This window comes from Polistes dominula, unplaced genomic scaffold, assembly GCF_049000335.1.
Source record: "Polistes dominula isolate Pdom_NZ unplaced genomic scaffold, Pdom_raw_medaka contig_73, whole genome shotgun sequence".
NCBI classification, from domain to species: Eukaryota; Metazoa; Arthropoda; class Insecta; order Hymenoptera; family Vespidae; genus Polistes; species Polistes dominula.
This window is the reverse complement of record NW_028300951.1, coordinates 4,350,893-4,375,651: the sequence shown is the minus strand read 5'-3', so window position 1 is coordinate 4,375,651 and position 24,759 is coordinate 4,350,893. Positions and strand designations below refer to the sequence as shown.

Sequence of the window (24,759 nt, the reverse complement as noted above, 5' to 3'; positions counted from 1 at the left end):
CTATTTACTTCGACGATCTCACATTTGTCATTTATGCAATCAATTTAGTAATATCGGGTGGTTATTATTCTGCATAACTCTTTATATAGAATCTATGATATTATGAAAAATTGCTAGAGAAGCATGAACTACTTGCTCGTTAAATTACTCGATGATTTACAAGTAATATCCCGTATCTTATAGACGTGCAACTTATATTCTACGTAATAGATATAGAACGTTAGGTGGTTATAAAGTTCTCCATATTTTTGTGTTTTTACTGAAAATTGCTACAGAAACAAAAACTTCTACTTGCTCGTCAAATTATTTCACCATTTTCAAGCAGTACTGTGTCTTATACAGTATTGTAATCTCTTTGATTTTTTTATAAGATAACTTTAAATTATATGAATTGTGGATTATAATAAGATGCATTTAAATTGTAAGTTTATCAATAAATTGCATGTTAATATTAATTTATTATATTAAACCTTGAAAAAATACAGTTACACTCGCGTCACGTTTCTGAAAAATTCGTCTTTTTTGTTCATCTTGCAGTAAACACCAGATAATTATTTTCTGTTTGGTTTTTTTTTATGCATGATTATTAGTCCAGAATAAAGTTGTGTGGAACGAATTTATCTAAAAAAAAAAAGAAACAAATACATGTATATGAAATATATTGATCGCGGTGTGTAATATTTTGTTTTAATTACAAAAGAAATTATTAATCTTAAAATACAAATTTATAATTTACATTTATAAATTACATTTATGTATATAATATATACATCGTGTATTATTATATTGTTAAAAATCAAATATCCATAAACAGATATTATGAAACAACTGAATTTTTATCATTAGTTTCATCGAAAGTTCGCAACAAAAAATAATATGACAAGGATGTATTCAATATCTGAAAAAAAAAAAAAACAGGAACAGGATTTATAAACAAGTGAAAATAATAATAATATTTGATATATTATATAATATATAAGTATAATTATTAACCTTAACGAAAAGATCCATTGAGATATAAAAAAAATGACATGCAGTTAATATAATCGGTTTCTGTGCCAATATTAAAAGAACACTTTTCATCAGTTGAATGTTTCGATATTGGTACCATTTGCTGCAATAAAGATTGCGTTTAAACGCTTCACTCTATATACAAACAAACAAAAATAATTAATATAATAACAATGAAAAATAAATATAAAAAATAAATAATATTATTGAAGATAATGAGAATACCTCGGTAACCAAGATACTTCCGTACCAAGAATACATGAATGCTTGAGACATTTTCACTATCCCATAAAAAATGGCCACGACAGCTTTTCCTACGCTTATCTCTGTCTTTTCAATGAATAATACATTTAATTATTACACCCAATCGCTAATAATAATAATGATATTTTACATTTTATAATTGATTTAGATAAATGAATAAATAATTAATTAACTTTTGTATTTTTCACATATGCAGATTAAATACTTATTAATAACTACATAATAAACTAATGAATGGTACCTGTAATACTTGGAATATTAACCCACATAAAACAACAACACTGCTGACAATCAAGTTTAATACCACAGGTCCGTAAACATTTTGGATTATGTCTCGACAACGTAACAGTAAAATTTGTTTTTTGATACAATTATGTAATAAAATAATATCAAGCTCGTCGGATGATTTTCCAATCTTTTCACATTCCAATGACATAACACGTAATATTCCGACCATTTGAAATATATAGAATCCATAAGCCGTATCAACTCCACTAGTTACAAATATTACGAACCAACTCACTTGAATTTCATAAAGATACTGTAATTCGTATTTTATACCGAAACTCCCATCGATCCATGGAAAAGTTGCAGGATAGGGAAGAACGTAATGTCTTGGATTTATGTTCATGATAGCTTCATAAACGATCAATAAAAAAGGCGTAAATGTAAGCATGATTATTGTTAAAATTGTTAAATAATAAAAAATGTATGCAGGACGTTTGAAAAGATTGAGCATTCCAAATAGGACTGGTCGACAATATGTTTTTTCAATTATCTCTTCGAAATTTGATTCCAAATTCAAATGCAATTCCCGTATTTCTTCTTGATACAAAAAGAACATTAGTACCTAGGAAAAAGAAAAATAATAAAAATATCCAAAATATTGAATATGAACGATCGGGTAATATTATTTGAGAGATCTAGCTTACCTTAATAATTACTACAACCATACTTCCTAAAGGAGTAGTTCCTTTTGTGAATGTTTTAACATCATCAAGATTATCTCTACAAAATCTCACACAACCATAAAACAAAATAGCAGCAGAGACTATCGCTAAAATAGGTAAATGTCGATAGAAATATGAATTCTTTTTATTTTCTACAGGCCATAAACCAGAATAAAAAAGTAAACGTTTGATAAAGAACGCATATTGACGATACGTAGCAAGTTGATCTGTCATCATTGAGAAAAATATAAAATAAGCGATCTAATGCGTGAGGTCAATGCTTTGGATATCGTAACAGAATATTACATCTAACGAGTGATACTTTATACGATATCTCATGCGATTTTTTAAGGGTACACTTTGTGTTCCCTTCTAAGCTCATATTCGTCATTTATGCAGATTATGCATTATAACAGAATATTACTTCTAACGAGTGATACTTTATACGATATCTCATGCGATTTTTTAACGGGTACTCTTTGTGTTCCCTTCTAAACTCATATTCGTCATTTATGCAATCGATTTGAAAATATCATGTAGTTATAAAGTTTTCTCTAACTCGTTATACTAATGTACAATGATACCACTTAACAGATCGTTACAAAAGTATGAGTTGCCTGAACATTTTTTTCTATTGATTTGACAGCGAATGCTTGTCAAATCATTCGATGATTTAGAAGCAATAGTATGTTCCCTAATAATCAATTAACATGTGTTGTGTTTTATTAGAAAAATGATCCATTCAATGAATATTACGAATGTGACGTATGAGTGAGTATGATGAATTATGCGTTATATTAATTGTAAAAAGAATCATTTTCTTTAATTAATACAAATAAAGTCAAACAATCGTATATACAAATACATATATTATTTAGATAATAAATTGTAATTGAAATAATGTAATTAGACAATTATTAAAATTTACTTAACTAAAAATTAAGATATTACTGTGGATAATTCAAAATAATAGAAAATTTCAAATAGCATTTAAAGTAATAAATGGAAAATTATATATTTTTATCTTACAATATAATTTATATCTACAAATTTATACTATTATAAAAATCTAGATAAAAATAAATAACTAATTAACGTGGATTCATTTCTTCAAATGTTTGTAATAGAAAATAATACGATATCGACGTATTGAGAATCTAAAAAAATGAATGATATATATACATTTAATCTTAAAGACTTTTTGTTTTATATATAATCTATCTTATTGTTAATTATAAAATCGAAATTATTACGTCTACCTTAATAAACATATCCAATGAGATAGAAAAGAAATGGCATGCTATCAATACCATTGGTTTTTGTGTTAATACAAGAAGAATTCCTTTCATTATAGATACATTATTGCATGCGTACCATTTACAAGAATAAATCCTATTGCGAAAGTCTTCAGCCTGACGTACACGTAATTAAATTTAAAGAATCAAATTTCATACAACAAAAAATTAAAAATATATTAATAAAATTACATATTCGTCGGTGGGTTTGAAAGTTTGAAGTTTAACATAGAAACAATTTTTTCGATTAAAAAATAACTTTTACTTTTTTTTTTTTTTCAAAAATAATTTTTTGTTTGTTGAGGCTCAAAACTTTTCAACCCACCTACGTATATAAATATTTAATATATAAAAATATTTACCTCTGATAAAATGGTGCTTCCACACCACGCGTATATAAAAGTTTGCGTTGTTTTCTGAACGCCATAAACAATGAATAAAAGTGTTTTCGCTATCGTCATTTCTGTCTTTAATTTAAAGACGATAAAGAAATATACATTTGTTTTTTCATTCGAAATATATTATGAAATAAAATATAATATTATAATAAAAAAACAATTGTGAAAAGTAAACATATTGATTGCAAAAAAATGTTACCTTAAATATTTGGAAGGATAAGGAACATAAAACCATAGCACTGGTTAATACCAAGTTGAATACGATCGGCCCATAAACAGTTTGAATAATATCGCGACATCGTAAAAGTTGAATATGTTTTTTAATACAATTATAAATAACATTATGTAACTCGTTAGGATTAGATTTCGTGGAATATTCGCATTCATAAGATAATGCCCGGAATAATCCAACTATTTGAAAAATATGAAATCCGAATAAGGAATCAACTCCGCTCGTTATAAATACGACGAACCAACTGTATTGTGTTTCGAAAATATATTGTATGTGATAATATATTCCAGGAGTCCCATCAATCCATGGAAAACTCGTTGGATATGGAAGACCGTAACGTCTAGGATATATATCCTTGATAGCTTCGTATCCTATGAATATAAGCGGAGTACAGACGTATAATGTGACTATACCCATGATTAAAAGGTAAAAGGTATAAGAAAAATAACGAAAAAGATTCAATAGGGACAAAAGTATAGGTCTAAGTCGTGGATTTTCAAGCGTTTTCTCGAACATTGGATCAAGGATATCATTCAGTTCACAAAGCTGCTTTCGGTATATAATAAACATCAGAGCCTTAAATGAATATAATCAATCTATAATTATTGATGGATTTATAAATTTAATCACAAGTGACATATTTCCAATATTTTTAAATTGATTATATTGTACCTTCAACGATATCAATGAAAAACTTCCTACGAGACTTAAACCCTTAGTGAATACGCTCAAATTTCCTATATTATCTTGACAGAATCGCAATACACCGAAAAACATCATGATCCCCGATGATACTGCAAAAATCGGTAAACGACGATAAAAATATGAACTTTCTTTATCTATCATTGGCCATATTCCACCAAGAAGAAGCAAACGCTTAACGAAACGAGCGTAATTCCTATATAACTTTACTTGTTCTGTCATTCCCGGTACGTAAATAGCAGCAATTTACTTTTAGAAATTGGTGCCTATCGTTCCAATGAATGCTTCACTGTAACAATCTTTCTTATCAACGACGCCAACTTGCGGAAAGGTAGATACTCGTTTGCAATTTTATATAAATTACGTTTGACAATCCTCCTGACTACCCTTCTCCTCTTCTTTTCCCTCCTCTTTCGCATGACACATTTTTAATGTATGTAATCGATTTTTTCTTAGCTATCAAGTACTTACAAAGTTACAAATCCTAGATGCATTGAAGAGAATCAAACTGGCTATACAATTTAATAAACGTTTAAATCACCACGGCTATATTCTCTTTAGGGGACCATCAAGAGTTGCGTGAATACATCGAGAATAAATACGTTTCGATATCTGATCAATCTTCATCGACCTAACATGTTAACAAAATATATGTTAGTAGAATTGAGCTGTATCAATTTCATATTCTTCATATCTTTGAAGGAAACTTAGACCTAGATTTGTACCATCATTTTTACCTCTACTCTATCATCATATCGTTTGAGGAAAAATAAAAAAGTGTCTGTTTAAATTGCAAAAAGAAAATTAATCTCAGTAAGAACAAATCTTTGACAAACAATAAATAACTTCGAAACACATATAACATAAGGTAAGATTGTTTTTTAATGATTCTATGATTATTTTGTTTCAAAACTAAACTTATTAATTTTATATATTAATTTATTATATATAATTATTATGATGTTTTACTAATTTTGGTCATTTATAAAACGTATCACAAACATATAAATATATTATGATAATTTATTTTTTATTTTAATTGAATATATCCAAACTACTCGCATGATATTAAAATAAAAAATCAATGGATTCACTGTTCCATTGATTTCAAGCTAAAACTTTATTCAAGACAATACTTTAAAAACTAATTATACTTTCATTAATTCATTGTATCACCTTCGTCAAATGTTTGCAATAAAAAATAATAAGACATTGATGTGTTAAGGATCTAGAAATTAAAAAATGTTATTTTAAAAAAATCAATTTTTGAAGAATATGATTTTCCAATAAATTATATCTAATATTTAACTGTGTTATTTGTGTTCTTTTTTTTACCTTAATAAAGATATTCAATGAAATATATAAAAAATGACATGCCACAATAACGATCGGTTTTTGTGACAATATGATCAAAACATCTTTCATAAGCGTTATATTATCACCGTATTCGTACCATTTACTACAATATACACTTCGTCGAAATGCTTCACTCTAAATTAAAATGCAAAATTAGGATATAAATGCTAAATTTAAACAAAAAATATATATATATATATATATATATATATATATATATATATATATTTACAGTATGTCTCACATATTACGAAACATTCTGTATATATATATATTTTTTTTTTAAATACAATAATCATACATACTTCTGAAGCAACAATACTTCCATACCAGGAGTACATAAACGCTTGAATAGTTTTCAATAATCCATAAATTACAAATAAAAGCATTTTACCTGCAGTCATCTCTGTCTTAACAAATAACATCATACTTTTCATTACATTTAGATTGTAACATATTAAACAAAATAATAACATTTGATTTTTTACCTGAAATGCTTGAAATATTAGTGCACATAAGACAATAGCATTAGTAAGCATTAAATCAAGCACAATGGGTCCATAAATTTGTTGAATAATGTCACGACAACGTAACAACTTTACTTGTTTTTTTATGCAATTGTGCAAGATATTCTTGAGTTCGTAAGAAGATTTAAATGCGTTTTCACATTCGAATGACATGGCACGCAATAGACCAATCATTTGAAATAAATAAAATCCATAAGAAGAGTCAACGCCGCCGGTAACAAATATAATAAACCAAATGCATTGTGTCTCGAACAAAAATTGTATTTGATAAATGATTCCAGGTGTTCCATTGATCCATGGAAAATTGGTTAGAAATGGAAGACCATAATGTTTAGGTTGTATACCTTTGATACCTTCGTATCCAATAATAATAATTGGTGCAAAAATATATAAACTCATGGTACCTAATATTAAATAATATACCATGTATGCTGGATATCGAAATAAATTGATCGTCGATAATACGATCGGTTTAAATTGATCATTTTCAAGTACTTTATTATGCATTAATTCGAGGGTATTATGTAATTCATAAAATTGTTTACGATATATAATGAACATAAATGCCTAAAAAAAAATTAAATGAGATAAAAAGCAAAGTATTTTAAATATCGATCATGAGTACCTTTACGATCATCAAAGAGAAACTGCCTACGAGACTTAGACCTTTAGTAAAAACACTTAAATTACTAAAATTATGTAAACAAAATTTGACGGTGCCATAAAACATAACAAAACTAGTTAATAACGTTAAAACAGGCAACTGTCGATAAAGAAATGAACTTTTTTTCATAGGGTAGATTCCACCAAGAAGAAGCATGCGTTTTACAAAACGAGCGTAAGCTCGATATATTTCCAGTTTTGTCATTGTTATCCGTAAATTATAGTAACAATTTATCTTAAATCAATGTCTAACTTAAATGTACAGTTGATCGAAGAGTTACGACGAGACAACTATTCGTGATTTTCATAAATTTTCATTTGATGAGTATAATAGGGTACATATACGTAACGTTACGTACATTTCCATCCTACAGTACATGAATATATATGTACGATCGATATAAAAGCATTTAGTAGTTAAGAAAATCTTTCCAAATCACTGTTCATATCTATTTTAAGTAGATAAACTCTAGAAAGATTCAATTTACCATATACGTTAGTCAGTTATACGATCTCCTTTCGAACAAGTCCTATTATCTTACCAACTTATGTGAAAATTAAATGAAACAAAATAACTTCCTTTACATCAAATAACGTTTCTAAGTTTTACTTAAAAATTACTTTTTAACTTTTTTTTTATATGCAAATCACATATACAAATAATGAGAGAAAAAATCTATTAAACGGATTTTACGTTAACAGCATTTCTTTTAATTCCTTGTGAGTATACAAAAATAATTCTAATATACTTTGGTTCAATTATTACGTTAGAAGGCACATGACTTTCATGTTCTATAGAAAATAGACAAATTCATTATATTAAAATATAAGATCAATTTAAAATAACTCACTTATTGTTAGATAAATATTATTACGATTAATGGCAGTTTTCCGATTGTTAAAATTTATAAATACGTGACATACTTTTGAGTTATTACGCTATTAAACATAAATTAACACAATCATATTTGATCTATCAACATTATACATATATGTATATATATATATATATATATATATATATATATATATTTCCTCTCTTATTTACTTTTATAAAAAAAATATATCAATTCAGACCTTTGTATTTAGTAAAAAGATTATACAGAACACGAAGGGTGGACTTCAAGTCCAAATTCACAATGTCTGTAAAAGAAACATAAAGAAAAAAAAATCAAAACATAAAAAAACAAAAATGAAAATATTAATAAAAACATTATGATAAATTACTAACCTTCAGGTCTGGCCTTAGGTTTAAGTAGTCCAATATCTTGCATAATATCAAATGCAAAAGAAACATTGTGAACTTTTTGATCATGCGTTTTTGGTGTCAAATGAAAGCTTCCTAATGGAACAAAAAATCCTTCTAAAAGTCCTAATAATAACGTCAAGAAGACACCATCATGAAATTGTGTATCAAGATCAGTTACTTCCAAATGTACTTTGCTCAAATGTTTATTGGCAAAAGTAATCAAAGACTAGAATAAAAGTTGTATAATTATATTTTTTAACAAATTTATATAAAATATACTTTATCATAGATATACTTACTTGTTTAACTACGGCAAGTTTATCTGGTGCATGATCGAACAATGTGTCAAATGCGTCTCTCTCACAACGCATTCCCAGATCATCATAAATAGAAGTAATTTCTTCTCGTACAGTTCTGTGCATTAATTGTCCATCCTTCTTTCTCACAACTACCATTTGAACTGCTACTCTCTCTGGCAATCTGACAGGTGCTCTAAACTGTCGTGCTAAACCAACTAATATGTGTAAAATAGGGACAATATTTTTAGAACGGACAGATTCTACGCTCCATTTATAAGGTGGATATCGTCCTAATATACGATTGATAGCTCCCAAAACAACAGCCAATTTTTGTTTTTGTCCTTCTTCTGACTGTGTCACTTCTGGTACATCTAATTTTTCTCCAGTCAATTTCTCTATATATAATTAATTTCAACTTTTTTTTATATTAAACATTGAAATATTAAAGATATATAAAAATTAAATTAGAAAATAAGAAACAATGAAATTTAATATAATAATTATACCTAAAAGCTTTTGTAATACTTGTCCATCATACAAATCTTCTACAATATCTTTTACAATAATACGTTGATTAGCTAGTTCATCATTGATCCATTCTAATAGAACATATATAAGTTCTTGAAGCTTTGAATCTTCTAATGCTCTTGGTTCAATCATTGAACGTTCTTCATTCTCGTCGAGAGCATATTCTTCTGGTGGCATATCAGCTGTAGCAGCATATCCGGGTGAATCAATAGCATATTTACCTTCCTCTTGAACTTCTTGTACTAATTAATACAAACAATATTTATTAATAAAAGTGAAATAATAATAATAAATATTATCTCTTAATATAAGAGTAAATAATTATATTAATTAATGTTTATATGAATAAATTATAATCTATATAGAAACACATATATAAAATTAAATTAAATTATTATTTAAATATTTATTTATTTATATATCAAAATTAAAACTGACATATCTCTAAGATAGTAAATAATTATAAATGAATAAATTGTATTTTCCTAATCATATATTTAAAATGTTGACAAATAGAAGTACTCTCCAAATAAGGGAAATATTTAACGCATAGATATGATGTCACGTATAATTTTATATGTCCAAGTCATACCTTCTTTGATTCGTTTCTTTCGACCAAGAGTTCCAATTTTATCCCAAAAACTTTCTTCCTTTTCATCTTTCTTGGATGAAATTGGGGGACGTGGCGATTTCGGACGTGGGGATGCCATCATCCCAATATTGTAATTCTTATCTATAATAAAATACAATAAAGCATTCACTACAGTTTTCTACACTAACAATAACATTACAGATCACTGATCAGCGATCACTTATGACAACATACGCTACTCAACGATTCTTAAGCTCGACTGAAATAGAAAGTAATATTGTGCGCAAGCGCAATTTTTGCTATTCCAATTTTATAAAATGGCGCGTATTTTGAAATGATAAACTTGAACTTTTATGAAAATAACTAAAAAATAATGATTAAAATGATAACTTAAGACTCTTATTTAAATCAATATGAATATCAAAGAAAGAAAACTTACCTTTAAGTTGTTTGTTGATATAATTTGGATCGTTTTTTATGTCCAATGTCATTTCTTTATTGACAACATATTCTGTTTGAAAATTTTGACAATCCTTTTTATAAATAACTCCAATTACCTTGGGAAGATCTTCTATTTCAGGAAATGTCGTTTCGTCTTCATAATCACCAATTGTTGAATATATTTCTTCTTCCATTGTTAAGAATATTATTTGTTGTAATATTTATATTCTGCAAAGGAAAATAATATTTAAAAGAATATTTATTATAGTATATTTTAATAAAATACAATTTAAAAGAGAATCTAAATCTTTTATATTATACACAAAAGATTTTTTTACTTATACGTTGTGCGACCGAATCAGTTATGACGGTAAAAGGAAACTTAACATCCGCATGCGATAAAAGATTTTTGTTCGATTGTGGTTTTAAAAGTTATTAATTTATTCACAACAAAAAAGACGCGAAAAATTTATCAAATCATTTATTTATATTTATTCACTTAGAAAAATGATGTATGAAACAATAATATTGTATTTTATTGTTTATATAAAATAAATAAAATGTTAATTTAATCGATAATATAGGATGTTATTGACAGTATTAAATTATTATAAATTACATTTAAAAAGGGAATATTTTTTTTCTAGTATTTTCAATTTTTTTCTTCAAAAAAGCCTTGATAGATGGCAGTAAAGTAATATAAATGGTATCCTAACCTATTTAACCGTAATAGTAGTAACCGTATAACTAATTAATTTAAAGTACATATTTAAATGTAAAAAAGGAAAAATTTGTACAAACATAAACAATACGTATAATTTTTAAAAGTACTATATAGTACTTGAAATATGTTGATATTTATACGACGTTGTGAAAAAAATCTTATTTTTCCACTATTAAGGGTGTTTAATTCTACTTCTGTGTCAACAAATGTAGAACCTACCACTACAAAAGGTGTGTTTGATTAAATTATAATTTAAATTTTAGATTAATAAAAATTGAATTTAATATTGTTTCATCTTTAAAAATGTTTGTATTCGCAGAATTTCGTGTATTAGAGTTAATCCCTCAAAAAAAGGCGTTTATTAAAAAAAAGAAACAGGATTACAAATTACCTCCTCCAGCATGTGATGAAATGTCTACTAAACAAGATTGGCCATCGATTTGGCCTGGTGCTCGTACTTTTAATCCATATACTGTTCCGCTTCCTTTACGCCAGGGTTATGTAGAAGGTACTAATGTACCTCCTGGTAAATATGGAAATGCTGAGTTAATGAAAATACCTAATTTTTTACATCTTACACCACCTGCTGTAAAAAGACATTGCGAAGCCTTAAAACAATTTTGCACTAGCTGGCCTAAAGAATTGGAAACAGAGGAAGACTGCAATCGACATTTTCCATTAGATATTATTACTTCAGATTATTGTTATTCTTCTCCTACTATAAGAGAACCGCTTGCAAGAATTGTTAGCTTAAAAGTTAATTTAAATTCTCTTAACTTGGATAGTCACGCTAAAGATAAACTACTTAGATTACTTGGAAATAAATATAATCCAGAAACAAATATAATAACAATAACAGCTGATAGATGTCCAACTAGAAAACAAAATCTGGAGTACGTTGAATATTTACTTGTAGCATTATTTCATGAATCTTGGGTAAGTCACTAAACCTTCAACAGTTAATTATTTATTAACAATTATTAACAAATTATTATATATATATATTTAGCGTACAGAAGCTTGGGAAGCTGAAAAATCTGAACCAGATATGGAATATTATGATTGGGACAAAAGTAAAAGTCGTCAAACTTTAATGAAATTACACAGCTGGCCAGAAACGTCAACCAATGTAGATATTGAAACTATTCCTTCTGCCACGGAATATAAAATTGCTGTTTCCGAACTTATAAACCAAGGAGAAGATGAATATTCATTAACTAAGTATAAAGAAGCAGTTAAAAACATACTTAATCTTAAATGTAATAATACAAATTAAAATAAACAAATTTATATGAAATTTTGTGTACACTATATAGTAAAATTTCATTTGTTTTTTATATTATTGTTATATTATTTATTCAAAATATTGTAAAAATTTATATAATTGCTGTAAGAAAGATTATTTAAAATTATATAATTTCAAGTAATACATTTAATGATAACATTATTATACTTACTTTATTTTTTAATATTATTTTTTGTTAAGAATATAATTTATTTTTTTTCTTAATTAAATAAGGAAGATAACAATATGAAGTTAACATAATACTATGTTCATATATCCATAGTACATATTGCATGTAATACATACATTCGTTACAGTAGATGTATTCCAATTACTATAAACTTGCGTATAATAAGAGTATATATTGCGTGACGAATAACTAGAGCATATAATGATTTGAAACAACATATTTTTGCACAATGATACATATTAAACATATTTATAAATATATTGACATTTCAAGAAATCCGTACAGTCTGCTAATACTCGATATGTAGAATCGTACAAAAGTTTGAATGAAAATTTAGTTCTTTAGAGATAGAATGCTACGAATAATAATTGTGATAGTGATAGAATTATCTTGTTTTATTGTTAATTCTAAAAAGGAATCGCATATTTGTTAACTATCAACAACTTTTAACAATCTGTAAGAGAATTAACGATTTATAATATTCTAGAGAATTTGAACTTAACGACTGAGCTTCGAATTTTGTCAATATTGATAAATATTTGTATTTAGCCTACTGTTAATCAAGGCTAGACAATAACCGTATGTTTATAATTTAAAGGTAACGGGTCAGTTAGGCTATATAAAGACACAAGTGGCATAGAGATTAAATTATTAGATTATTATTAGATCAGATTGTAATATGGAGTAAATTGGAGATTGAAACATTGTAAAAATTAATTCCTTTGTATGAATGTGAATTGAATTAAGCTTTATGCATACTCAAAATTGTATATTGAAACAATCATTATTATATTACAAATCCAAATTTACGTTTTTCAACAGTGCATGATCCATCATCTTGCCAAAATTTATCTGTTTATTACTTGGTTGAAGCGTTTACTACACTGTATAAAAGAAAATCGGATATGCATTATCCATTGATTCAAGAAGAATATGGTAAACAAGAAACAGGTCTTCAAGCGAGAAGTTACTATAATGGTTTTGGAGCACCTGCCACAGCAACTTATTATCCGTAAGTTAATATTTTCATAACTCACTTATATTAACCACTTATAGTGCTTCTGAATGCATGCAAAAGTGTGCTCAATGTATAGATATGTTACACTTTAATATATTTTTTTGTGAATACATCAAGGATACAAACTAAGAGCATCTAAGAAAAAATTGAGAGTAATTATTTATCTATATGTTTCAGGACCTTTGATCCCATTAGCGTTTTAGCATCATTAGCATTTTTAGCATTTTTATTGCAGTCCTTTGCATCATTATTTGATCGTTCAAGATCCATCATACCAACAATAGTTAATAGTCGTGAATCATCTTCACAATTAAAAAATGTGGGAATTACAAGACGTATATTACATGCATTGGATGACTATGTAAGTACCCCTTCATTTTTTACTTACATAGTATATATTATATTATTTTCATATATCTGCATGTTGTAGGAGAATCTTAACGAAGGCTCAATTGAAGATGATCAATCCAACATAGTACCTTTATAAGCTACTACAAGATAAAATATATTTATAAAAGATATTATTGGTAGGACAATATGAAATTTGTAGTACATCATATTGTTTCTTTATAAATTCCATACTTGACGACCTAATATAAAAATATTATACTAAAATACAATATATAATATTTTTACAAATTATACTTATTATTATATGTAAAGAATTTTACAATTGTAATTCTACAATTGCTTGTACGAACTGTCCTTTTCTTTTTTCTTTTATATTTAATTTATTCTTGACATAGTCTTTCATAAAATATTAATTTTATCCAAATTATACATATTTTTACATGTTTAGCACTGCTACATACAAATATCAATTCATAATAATACATCATTATATACAAGTATTTTAATTAATATTAGATAATTTATTAGATTATACATTAATAAATTTATTCTTAATACTATGAAACTGCACATATAATATAAATATATATAACAAATACTATGAAATTTGCATATAATGAAATATTAAAACTATGAATCATGTGCAACTTATATAATAATAATCTACAAAATAATATCTTATTGTTAATATATTAAATAAAAAAAATAATATGTAAGCAGTATCAAATAATAAGATATTTCCTTTTACAATATGACAATGAATTATATCTCAGTCTTATTTCCAAATGTAATATTAGAATTCAATTATAAAAGGTATTAATTAATTTTGCACAAATAATTACTTAGTCCATATCGAGAATTTCAAAGATATTATTATTGTATATTATTAGGATATAAAAAAAATGTTTATTTATAAATATAATAAAAAAACGTTATTACTTACATTTAATGAGTAACAAAATATATAAATATAATATACGATGCAAAATTAATCTAAAAGTTCTATTGATATTTCAAATATAAAGTTAATTTCAATGAATTTAAAATTCTCTTCTCACGTTATTATAATCATGTCTGTATTTAATCTCATTATTAATATACTAAACAGGAAATATATATGTATATCTACAAACGATTTTGGTTTATTGTCAATTATATTTTAGGTGGAGTCAATGTACAGCTATAAAAATAAAAACCATAATGTGCATCCGTTAATCACGTTAATAGATAATTTGGAATATATTTTTAAAGTATCACTTACTTCTGTTTTGATTTTTGATAAGGGTGTGTAGACCCAAGTCCACGTCTTTCTTTTATTCTTACTGACTTTAATTGTGCATCTTGTAATATTGGTTTAGATGGTTTTGTAGAGAGGCACGATATTGTTTTAATCTTATCCTCTTTTAAGCTATTTAAAATAGCAATACTTTTAGCACTCATAACAGAATGTTGCTTTTGTGTATTCTTGTTCTCTTTATCAGGCGATCCAACAACGTGATTTAAAATTTGGTGTTTTTGATGCGTTTTTTTAAATTGTTTTGAATAAATTTTATTATTCGAAGGTATAAGCCTCTTTACTTTATTCTGTAAGAATGCTGAATTAGTACTTGTACCATTTTTATTTATAACTTTTATTGAATTCTGTTCAGTATTCATTATTGAATTAGTTTCATTTTTTTCATGTAATGTAATGGTTGTATCTAAAACTTCTGTATTTTCTGCTTCACAGGTGTTCAAATTAAATGTTTTACTTAAAACATCTTCAGTAATTTGATCATTATGATTTTCTTCGTTAATTACTGATTCTACAAATACTGGCACTTCATGATTGAGGGGATCTTTTAACTGAGGTATACTTAAACACGATAAACTATAAAAATCTTTTTCTTCGTCAATCATTTCTGAATCTGACCATTTAATATTTCTAACACCTTCGAGCGATTTAATTAGCTGTTTAAATTCTTCTTTCATTTCCTTAGTCATTATTCCATAACCATTCATCAAATTATAATAACTTTGTAATATTGGACTTATTAGTTTGTGAATCGTACACATTGAATGTAATTCACATTGTTGTAAACTAACGATTTTCTTAACATGTTCATATTGCTGTTGCATTATACATGTGTCTAGTTCTTGAATTGTAGAAGAGTAAACATTTGCTAATTTATCACGCAAATTTTTATATACAATCTCAGCATTTAGTTTTTGCATTTCTTCCTCGACTGTACGTAGTTCTTTCCAAACTCCTTCCATTTGTATTTTTAAGGAGCTTCTTTGTCGCTTAAAGTAATCTAAAGATTTGTTTACTCTTGTTTTTCCACTTGCATTTTGTTCTTCAGAAGACAAAATGTCCACAGCTGCAGTTAAATTATGTAACCTTTGATCGGCAACCTTTTTGTAATGCATTCTAAAATATAAAATTTTATCTGCACTTTCCAAAGATAACATCTTGTCGCTTAATAATTTTTTCTTATGACACAGTTCTAATAACTTATTATTTATTTCCGTTAAACTATCATCTATTTTCTCAGTAACAACTTTGGTTTCTTTAATTTCAGGTTGTACTTGTACTAATCCGCTTTCATAGGCTGCTAATTGTTGCTTTAAGAAATTAATTTCTTTCTTTTGTTCTTCTACTATTTTAATATATCCAGATATATACATTTCGCAAGATACAATATTCTTTTTAACACATGTTTTTATTTTCTTAGCTCTATTCGCGTATCTGAGAGTGTTATATGTATCTTCATAATTCAAATTAGAAGGTGATATATTAGCAATCATAACAGTTTGGCAATTACCACCAAGAGAATCCTTCAAGAGACGAGTGAGTTTAGAATCTCTATAAGGTATATGTTTAACACCATCTGCTAAATTATTGATACAATTTCCAAGTGCCAATAACGACTTATTTATATTAGCACCTTCCTTAAATCGAGCACCTTTACATCCAGTGACTGATGCCCTTTCGGATCCAGCTAAATCAATCATAGACAATTTAACGTGTCTGGTTTGGCCATTCAACTTATTAGTAATTTGAATATAAACTTGAAAAACTGCATGACTTCGGCTACTCTCTTGGTTTGCATCCGTAGGATGTTGAGTACGATTTTTATTGCCTTTGGCTAATAAAGATAACAATTCTTCTGCGTTCTGTATAGGAATAATTTTAAGTCCTGCAACGATAACTGCGCTTCTACTATCTTCTCTTAAATGCAATTGTGCAGACTTATGTAATAAATCTTGAACATTTTCATTATAAATTTCTAAATAAGATACGCCTAAATTAAATTCATTATGCCTACTCTGATTTTCTATTTGACAGAACAATTCTGCTACAGTGCGATAAGTTAACCCAGGATCATTAGCACTACCTAACATAGTATGAGTCTTTCCAGCACCCGTTGCACCATATGCGAATACGGAACAATTATAACCATTTAAAAGACTTAAAATTAATTCTTTTGTTGTCCCTTCAAATATATCATTATTTGTAGAAGTGTCGCCAAAAATTCTATCAAACATAAATTGTAATTCTTTGTTTTGTTTTTTCAATAAATCACGACCTTTCTGTACAACACCTTGATAATAAAAAGGATTTTCCTTTTCCTTAGGATCAAATATTAACATTTTATCATCAAGTATATTAACGATTGTCTTAGAATTAAGTTGCAATTCATTATCATTTGGTGGTCGAACTCGTACTATTACTTTTATATTTGTTTCTGATTTATTCTTGTTTACCAATGATGATGATAATGATGATGGTGTTGATGTTGATGTTGATGTTGATGATGATGCTGCTGCGCCGCTTCCATTTGCACTTGTTTTTAACAAGTTTCCAGATAATCGTTTTTTTCCAAATTTTCTCACCTTGTTAGGCGAAAATGCCTTGGCCTGATCTTTCTTATTATATACCATTATGACGTAAATTCGAAAAAAGTTCTTAATAATCTAACACTTTTTCTTCTTCCTCTTCTTCTTCTCCTTTCTTTTGGTTTCTTTTTTTATTTTCTTAACAATATGACCCGCAAAGAAAACAATAATATTCATTAACAGCGTGTAGCTGTACCATTTCTTACGTCTGTCTATACTTATTCAATTTTTATATTAACACTTTTAAAAAGTTTGTCTTTATTTCTTTCTTTATTTCTTTCTTTAACACTTCTTTTCGAACTCTTCATTTAATTGCACTCAAAATATTTAAACATGTTGTTTCAGTTTTACTCAATTCTTCATCGTCGACTTCTAAGTGAACCGTTGAAACAACACGCTTTGAAATTCAAATTTTTCCGATGCCAGTCTTGCCAATCTTATATTTCAGTATCGAAAATCACTATATTATGAAATATTACTATAACAACATTTGATATTATTCTACGAGGGATAAAAGCAATTAAGATGTTCTTCTTTCTGTGTTTTATAAATTGTTAGTAATTAATAATTTATTATTAAAACATCGTTTCTTTGACTTTACCCTGTTAATATTAATATGATGAGCAAAAATCTTAGTCTCTGGTATATTTATAATACATAGAAAATATTAATTTTTAAAATTTATTTTTATATGGTATTTAGAAAAGTAATTCGTAAAAATCCCTAGATTAAATTATATATTTCTTTATTAATTTCTGGACAAATTCTTGTTAACTTCCTGAAAAATTAAACCAATGATCATTAACTTCCGGTAAGCTAGAATTCAAGTAAGATTTTTGAAATTAAACGGATCTTGAACAGAACGATAGAGTGTCAAAGCAAACAAAACGGTTTTTGAAATTTAATTGAATGAGTTTGTGTATTCATATATTGAATTATGGATTGGTTACAAATAATTATTGAATGGGTACGAAATTACCTTAAATTATTCATAAATTAATTAAAATTTGATCAAATATAAGTTACATTTTATATTTATATTTATTGTGATTATATTGAATAACTATGTTTATACTTTCAATAAATTTAATAATTGAAAACATTGTAACATTTTAATATGATTTTCTTTAATTATATTCACTGTGATTCTTAATTAACATCGTGACTTGTATTTTAGATTAATTGTTTAAATGTTTTGGAAGCACCAATTAAAGACATTGAAGAATTAAAAGAGAAACAGTTGTATGGAAAGTTAATTGAATCATTGTAAGTATGATTAACAATTAATATGTTTATTTTATATGTATTTTACTTACTAATTTAAAGTAATTGAGAATTAATGAAATGAAACTTTCAAATATAAAATTCTTCCTATTCGTAAATTAATTTTAATTATTATATTTTATAGGACTTTGAGAAAAGATGTAAATGGATCTGATGATGAAAATATTATTTCCGCATTTATTAAAGGTAAGCATGTATATAAATATTATTTATATATACAGGGGGTTTGGTTTCAGTTTTTGTTTGCAATATTTTACCAGCATATTCTATAAGAAAAATTATTTTTCCCTTAGATGAATATCCTGAATTTCAAATTAATAAGGATCAAATTGAAAAATATTCCGAAGACACATATATCATGTCGTTAGTACTATCTCATGCGAGTCAAAATTCTAATTTTCATTTACCTATGTGTACTAAATTACAACATGAAACACAAATTAAAATTAAATCTTTTCTTGAAATGGTATTACCTTATGGAAAGTCCATTTCTTTTGAAATATTAAGAGACGTTATAATAGAGTTAACTGAAATTGAAAGAAAAAATGTATTTAAAACACCAAATACACGTTCTCTTAAGGAATTTTTTGGTTCTCCGGTAGTACGTTCTGCCCAAAGCAGTAGAATTTTAAATGAAAGAAATCGTGAATTAAGACTTTTAAAATCCGAATTAGAAGTAGAGAGGTTTGAAAAAGCAGATCTTCAAGAGGATTTAAAAATAGAAAAAAACCAAGTGCAGCGTTTAATGAAATTACTGGAAGAAAAAACATTAGAAATAAAAAAATTAAAAGAAGAAAAAAATAAACTAGCAACTCCAAGATCTTGTAAAAAAGGAAAGAATACATTTCACAATGAAGATTATTACAAGCGAGAAATACATGAATTAGAAAATCAGTTACTTCAATCTCAAGATAATATTATTAAATTGGAAGAACATAAAACAACTGTTACAGAAAAATTAACATTTTTAGAGAAAAAAAATATAAGTCTTAACGAAAAGTGCAATAACTTAGAAAGATCTATAGAAATGTTAACGGTAGACATGGAGTCTAAGGAAAGAGAAATAGTAGATCTTAAAATAACTAATGAAGATTTACGTGCACATTTAAGAAAATTAAATGGACCATCGATAGAAGACAGTTTTGAAGTTGATGGAGTTATATTAGAAAATTCTTTGTTGATACCTATGAATACGAGTGAGACTTTAAGTTCTGTTATTGACGTTCAACTTCAAGAAGCGAGAAATGAAAATACTTTATTAAAAACACAGCTTAATCAGTTAAAGGAAAAATTAGAAATTACTTTAAAAGAACATAAAGATTCAACACATTTAATATCAATCTTGCAAAATGAAGTGAAAATGTTAAATGATATAAAATTAGAATTAAATGATGCTCAAAACAAAATTGTATCTTTAGAGAAAAATAATATAATAATAAATAAAAATTTAGAAGATTTATTAGCTCGTAAAGACGAACTTCTATTGCAAAGCGAAGAACATCAAAAAGTATTAAATGAAAAAATAGATATTTTGAATAAAGCATTGCATGATGAAACTATAAAATCTTCTGACTTGAGAGCTGCTTTGGTTAAAGCAGAATCTCTTGTAACTGAACATAACAATATTTTAAAATTGATTGAATCTAAGGACAGTGAAATAAGCTCTTTACATTTAAATATAAAAAATTTATATGTGGAAAAAGATCGCTTGATCCACATACAAAAAGAAAGTGATAATAAGACAAAAGAGTCTATCATACAATTAGAAACGCAGTTATTAGATAAACAACATTTGTTAGAACAATTAAACATGGATATCAAATTAAAAGACGAAACAATACTGATATTACGATCACAAATAGATAAATTGTCTAAAGAAACAATTGCATCAGAAATAATATTGAAAGAAATAATTAGAACTATCCAAAAAGCAAAATCTGTTCATGATGATGCATTAATGAGACATGAAAAAGCGTTAAAAGAAAAATCTTTACAATTAAATTATTTGCAAACTCAGTTTGATCTGACGAAAAAAAAACTTTGTTCACAATTTGAAAGAGAAAAGTCATTAATGAGTAATTTAGAATGTAAACTTGTTAACAAAGATATTATAATTTCTAATTTAGAGAATAATGTTAGCGAATTGCAAGAATCCTTGAAAATAAAAACGGATGAGCTTAATGTATTTAAAGAATGTCATGATACTGTCAATAAAAAGAATAAAGAAATTGTAGAAACGTGTAAAGAATTAAAAGATTATATTAAAAAATTGAAATGTACGTTTTCACAACTTTTAAATTCTACGCATGGAAATGACAGTACTGTTGATAATATATCAGATGAATCACAGACAAATGGTAACGATGAATTTAACATTATATCAGAGATAATTATCTTTGCCATTAATGATGTGAAAGCAATTAAAGAAGATATATTACATTTATCTGAAAAAAACACGAATTTAGAAAAAATTATTGATGATCAAAAGAAAATTATAATTGATAACGAAGAAATTCAAAATGAAAATACAATATTGAGACAAAAGATAAATGATTTTGAAATATCAGAACAAAACCATAAAAGTTACATTCAAAATGTTATTAAAGAAAAGGAAAAAATACAAGAGATTTTATCTAAAGTTATTTTGTCATTGGAAAATTCGAATGACTCTTTCATTTCATTGAAACAAAAATGGGGTCAAGTATTAAATGAATTTAATAATTTATCTACTACTACTACCACTAACAATCTTAAATGTAAAGATATAGAACAGTTGCAAACTAAGAAAAAAACTCTTCAAAACATGTTGAATGAGTATGATATTAATTATTTTCAAAATATTAAATCCATAACTAATATTATGTGGAAGAAATTTTCTAACATGGAACAGAAATTAATGAACACTTATTTGCAGTGTTTAAATGGTAATAAAGAAAGTTCCACTATTGAATGTAATATAGAAGAAAATAATGTCAAAGAGGAAGAAATAATCAAAGGAGAATTAGAAAATATCAGTAATATGTACAATGATATTATTAAATCTGAAAAAGAGATAGAAGATTTTAGTCATTCAATTAGTTCATATAAAAAGAATTATGTTGCTGGACAAGTAAAACAAAATATTAGCGATAAAAAACTGCAAGTACAGATCGATCAATTAGCGAAAGAGAAAAAAGAAATGAAGAATAAATTAGATATGATGAGGGTAAGAAATGCAAAATTAGAAAGAACATTGGAAGAAGTTAGAACCGAAAATAAAAAGAATAAAGAAGTAACACATCTTAAATCTCAATCAACTGATGTAAATGATCTGAAGAAGCAAGTGACACAGTTGAAACAAGAAACTTTATTGTTACAAGAAGAAAGAGATAAATTACATAAAGAATTACAAGAGCAGGCTAAAAATAAAATATCAGAAACTCAATTAAAGGAAATTCATAGTAAATATGAAATGAAATTAGAAGAAATGAAGCAACAAATGGTAAGTTAAATACGCTTATTAAAATAATTATTATTTTATTAGTATTATATATTTATAAATATTTTATTTGTATCGCAGAAAATAGCTTATAATGAGCAAATGGTGAAATTGAACAAAGAACAAGAAAAGACTATAGAACTTAAAGTAGAACAATTGCAATTAAAATTGGAGCAACAGTGTCTGAAGCATAAAGAGGAAATAGCTAAATATAAGACCCATGTCAATGAATTAAATTCACAATTCTGGAATGTCGGAGAAAGATTATTAACTGCGCAGCAAGAAAAACAAGAAGCCTTACAGCAATTGAACGAATTTAAGATTAAACTATGTAATCAAATGGAACAAAATACTACGAACTTTTCTATGCCGCATAGACCTATTAAGTAAGTTTAAGAAGAAAAGAAGAATAATATTTTGATATTGACTTTTTTTTAATTTTGTTTAGATTAGAAAAACAAGATATTCCTTTGGAAAATAGTATGCAAGAAAATTCACGTACATTTAGCAAAACATTGGCAGAGGAAAATACATATGAGAAACGCCATAGTGCTAAAAATATGCATGCTATGGTCAATGCTTTTAAAGCGGAAGATGAAGAAGGAGAAGTTTTTGATAATATTTACTTAGGTACAGAAGAAACTTATTCATAAACGCATAAGACAGGATTAGTTTATATATATATTAGAATAATCCATATATTAATTTAATATAGCGGATATGAAAGAAGGTCATGGCTTGCCTATAGTAGATTTTGATCGTTTATCTGCATTACAAATGAGAAATTCCCTTTGCAAACCACACTTGAAATCATCTTATCCAGCCGAAACACAATTTCAACCATTATATTTAACCGAAGAAGAAATAAAAGTAAGTTTTATAAATGAAATTTATAAAGTGTATCCAGTAACTGCACGTGTACTTGATAAGTTGTTTAACTTATTTTTTTATAAAAGCCTTATATGAGCAAATTTTATTCATTTTTGACTTAATCGCTTGATTGTATCACCAGTTACAGGATACCTTTTATAAATATATATATATATATATATTTATTATTTTTAAGTATTTAACTCGTTTTCTTTATTATAAATATTACTGTATTGTTATTTTTTTTTAGACAGGTTCAGTTTCTGATGATGTATTTAATGATAGTCTAAGTCAAATTCTCCTTCCTGAACAAAAAACTAAAAAAAGAGATAGAACGCAAGTAAGTATATTTTTTTTATTTATGTATTCCTGTCAATTAACGTATTTTGTTTTGTTCTGTGCAATTGTTTTATTCTCATATTGTAGCCGTCCTATAAAAAACCAGGTCCTCCAACACCTAGCAAAAATGGAGGTAGATTATCTTTACATGTAAGCAAAATTTGTTTGTAATATGTTTTTATCGAAAAAGTTTAATTAGTCAATCTTTAATAATTATAAAAATCTTAAATTATCCTTGATGTTTTAATTATAATAAATAATTATTATTTTTAATTTATATGAACTATTTAGGGCAATGAATTAAAAAGCCCAAATTCAAGAATCTTAAAGGAACGAAATGTTGATAGAAGGGCGACAGCAACACCGCGTCGAACTAAGGGATTATTGTACACTTTAAGACGTCAAGATGAGGTAAGGAATGATATAATTAATTAAATCATGATTATATGTAATTAATATTAATATTTGAATTATTATAATAATTAAGATGTATAATATTAACTAAATATTTAACAGAATACTTCAAATACGCCTAGAATTCGAAGATTAAGTAACATGTTTCGAAAATGACGTTCAAATATGGATTAAAAATAATAATAATAATAATATAATGAATACGAGTGTAACAAAAAAAGATACTTTTTTAAGGTTACTAAAATAAGCTAGAATGATAATTAAGTGAGACAAATGTATACACATTTCTTTATATTTTGTATTTTCTTTTTTTTCCTTTTTTTTCTTTACAATAATGTACAAAATATGTGAATAGATTAATGTAATATAAGTAAAATAATAATATATATAGTATATATATATATATATATATATATATAA

At 26.3% G+C, this 24,759-nt stretch overlaps 8 protein-coding genes across 11 annotated transcripts; 3 read left to right on the top strand and 5 right to left on the bottom strand.

Annotated features, from left to right (window-relative positions):
* Window positions 1-520: 520 nt before the first annotated feature.
* On the bottom strand, window positions 521-2,928 carry LOC107063841 (odorant receptor 13a). Its single transcript, XM_089172352.1, has 6 exons — window positions 2,202-2,928; window positions 1,517-2,125; window positions 1,237-1,341; window positions 994-1,146; window positions 737-898; window positions 521-621 (listed from the first exon to the last, which is right to left on the bottom strand). The coding sequence occupies exons 1-5, from the start codon at window positions 2,460-2,462 to the stop codon at window positions 818-820; spliced, it is 1,209 nt and encodes a 402-aa protein (XP_089028478.1). The 5' UTR covers window positions 2,463-2,928; the 3' UTR covers window positions 521-621; window positions 737-817.
* Window positions 2,929-3,077: 149 nt separating this feature from the next.
* Window positions 3,078-4,853, bottom strand: LOC107063840 (odorant receptor 13a). The gene is made up of 4 exons (XM_089172351.1): window positions 4,118-4,853; window positions 3,865-3,987; window positions 3,485-3,643; window positions 3,078-3,382 (listed from the first exon to the last, which is right to left on the bottom strand). The coding sequence occupies exons 1-4, from the start codon at window positions 4,718-4,720 to the stop codon at window positions 3,317-3,319; spliced, it is 951 nt and encodes a 316-aa protein (XP_089028477.1). The 5' UTR covers window positions 4,721-4,853; the 3' UTR covers window positions 3,078-3,316.
* A 647-nt stretch (window positions 4,854-5,500) lies between these two features.
* Window positions 5,501-7,437, bottom strand: LOC107063839 (uncharacterized). Its single transcript, XM_089172026.1, has 2 exons — window positions 6,514-7,437; window positions 5,501-6,343 (listed from the first exon to the last, which is right to left on the bottom strand). The coding sequence occupies exons 1-2, from the start codon at window positions 7,294-7,296 to the stop codon at window positions 6,098-6,100; spliced, it is 1,029 nt and encodes a 342-aa protein (XP_089028152.1). The 5' UTR covers window positions 7,297-7,437; the 3' UTR covers window positions 5,501-6,097.
* A 117-nt stretch (window positions 7,438-7,554) lies between these two features.
* Window positions 7,555-11,039, bottom strand: parvin (beta-parvin). 2 transcript variants are annotated; one of them, XM_015316169.2, is made up of 7 exons: window positions 10,846-11,039; window positions 10,506-10,735; window positions 10,067-10,207; window positions 9,453-9,716; window positions 8,947-9,341; window positions 8,630-8,873; window positions 7,555-8,541 (listed from the first exon to the last, which is right to left on the bottom strand). In XM_015316169.2, exons 2-7 carry the CDS (start codon window positions 10,699-10,701, stop codon window positions 8,465-8,467), a joined length of 1,317 nt encoding a protein of 438 aa, XP_015171655.1. In that variant the 5' UTR covers window positions 10,702-10,735; window positions 10,846-11,039; the 3' UTR covers window positions 7,555-8,464. The 2 variants fall into 2 exon arrangements, with proteins under 2 accessions (XP_015171655.1, XP_089028146.1); XM_089172020.1 differs by having other exon boundaries at window positions 10,506-11,039.
* Window positions 11,040-11,199: 160 nt separating this feature from the next.
* mRpS35 (mitochondrial ribosomal protein S35) lies at window positions 11,200-12,528 on the top strand. Its single transcript, XM_015315975.2, has 3 exons — window positions 11,200-11,461; window positions 11,551-12,167; window positions 12,241-12,528. The coding sequence occupies exons 1-3, from the start codon at window positions 11,356-11,358 to the stop codon at window positions 12,505-12,507; spliced, it is 990 nt and encodes a 329-aa protein (XP_015171461.2). The 5' UTR covers window positions 11,200-11,355; the 3' UTR covers window positions 12,508-12,528.
* Window positions 12,529-12,604: 76 nt separating this feature from the next.
* LOC107063860 (uncharacterized) lies at window positions 12,605-14,547 on the top strand. 2 transcript variants are annotated; one of them, XM_015315982.2, is made up of 3 exons: window positions 12,631-13,718; window positions 13,902-14,085; window positions 14,155-14,464. In XM_015315982.2, the coding sequence occupies exons 1-3, from the start codon at window positions 13,612-13,614 to the stop codon at window positions 14,209-14,211; spliced, it is 348 nt and encodes a 115-aa protein (XP_015171468.2). In that variant the 5' UTR covers window positions 12,631-13,611; the 3' UTR covers window positions 14,212-14,464. The 2 variants fall into 2 exon arrangements, with proteins under 2 accessions (XP_089028148.1, XP_015171468.2); XM_089172022.1 differs by having other exon boundaries at window positions 12,605-13,718; window positions 13,902-14,547.
* A 440-nt stretch (window positions 14,548-14,987) lies between these two features.
* Window positions 14,988-18,867, bottom strand: LOC107064024 (Kinesin-like protein at 67A). The gene is made up of 2 exons (XM_089172014.1): window positions 15,337-18,867; window positions 14,988-15,255 (listed from the first exon to the last, which is right to left on the bottom strand). The coding sequence occupies exons 1-2, from the start codon at window positions 17,997-17,999 to the stop codon at window positions 15,228-15,230; spliced, it is 2,691 nt and encodes an 896-aa protein (XP_089028140.1). The 5' UTR covers window positions 18,000-18,867; the 3' UTR covers window positions 14,988-15,227.
* Window positions 18,782-24,729, top strand: mud (mushroom body defect). 2 transcript variants are annotated; one of them, XM_089172009.1, is made up of 11 exons: window positions 18,782-18,921; window positions 19,132-19,220; window positions 19,363-19,424; window positions 19,532-22,719; window positions 22,798-23,102; window positions 23,165-23,346; window positions 23,432-23,586; window positions 23,837-23,926; window positions 24,013-24,075; window positions 24,217-24,336; window positions 24,442-24,729. In XM_089172009.1, the coding sequence occupies exons 1-11, from the start codon at window positions 18,892-18,894 to the stop codon at window positions 24,493-24,495; spliced, it is 4,338 nt and encodes a 1,445-aa protein (XP_089028135.1). In that variant the 5' UTR covers window positions 18,782-18,891; the 3' UTR covers window positions 24,496-24,729. The 2 variants fall into 2 exon arrangements, with proteins under 2 accessions (XP_089028135.1, XP_089028137.1); XM_089172011.1 differs by lacking the exon at window positions 24,013-24,075.
* The last annotated feature ends 30 nt before the right edge of the window (window positions 24,730-24,759 follow it).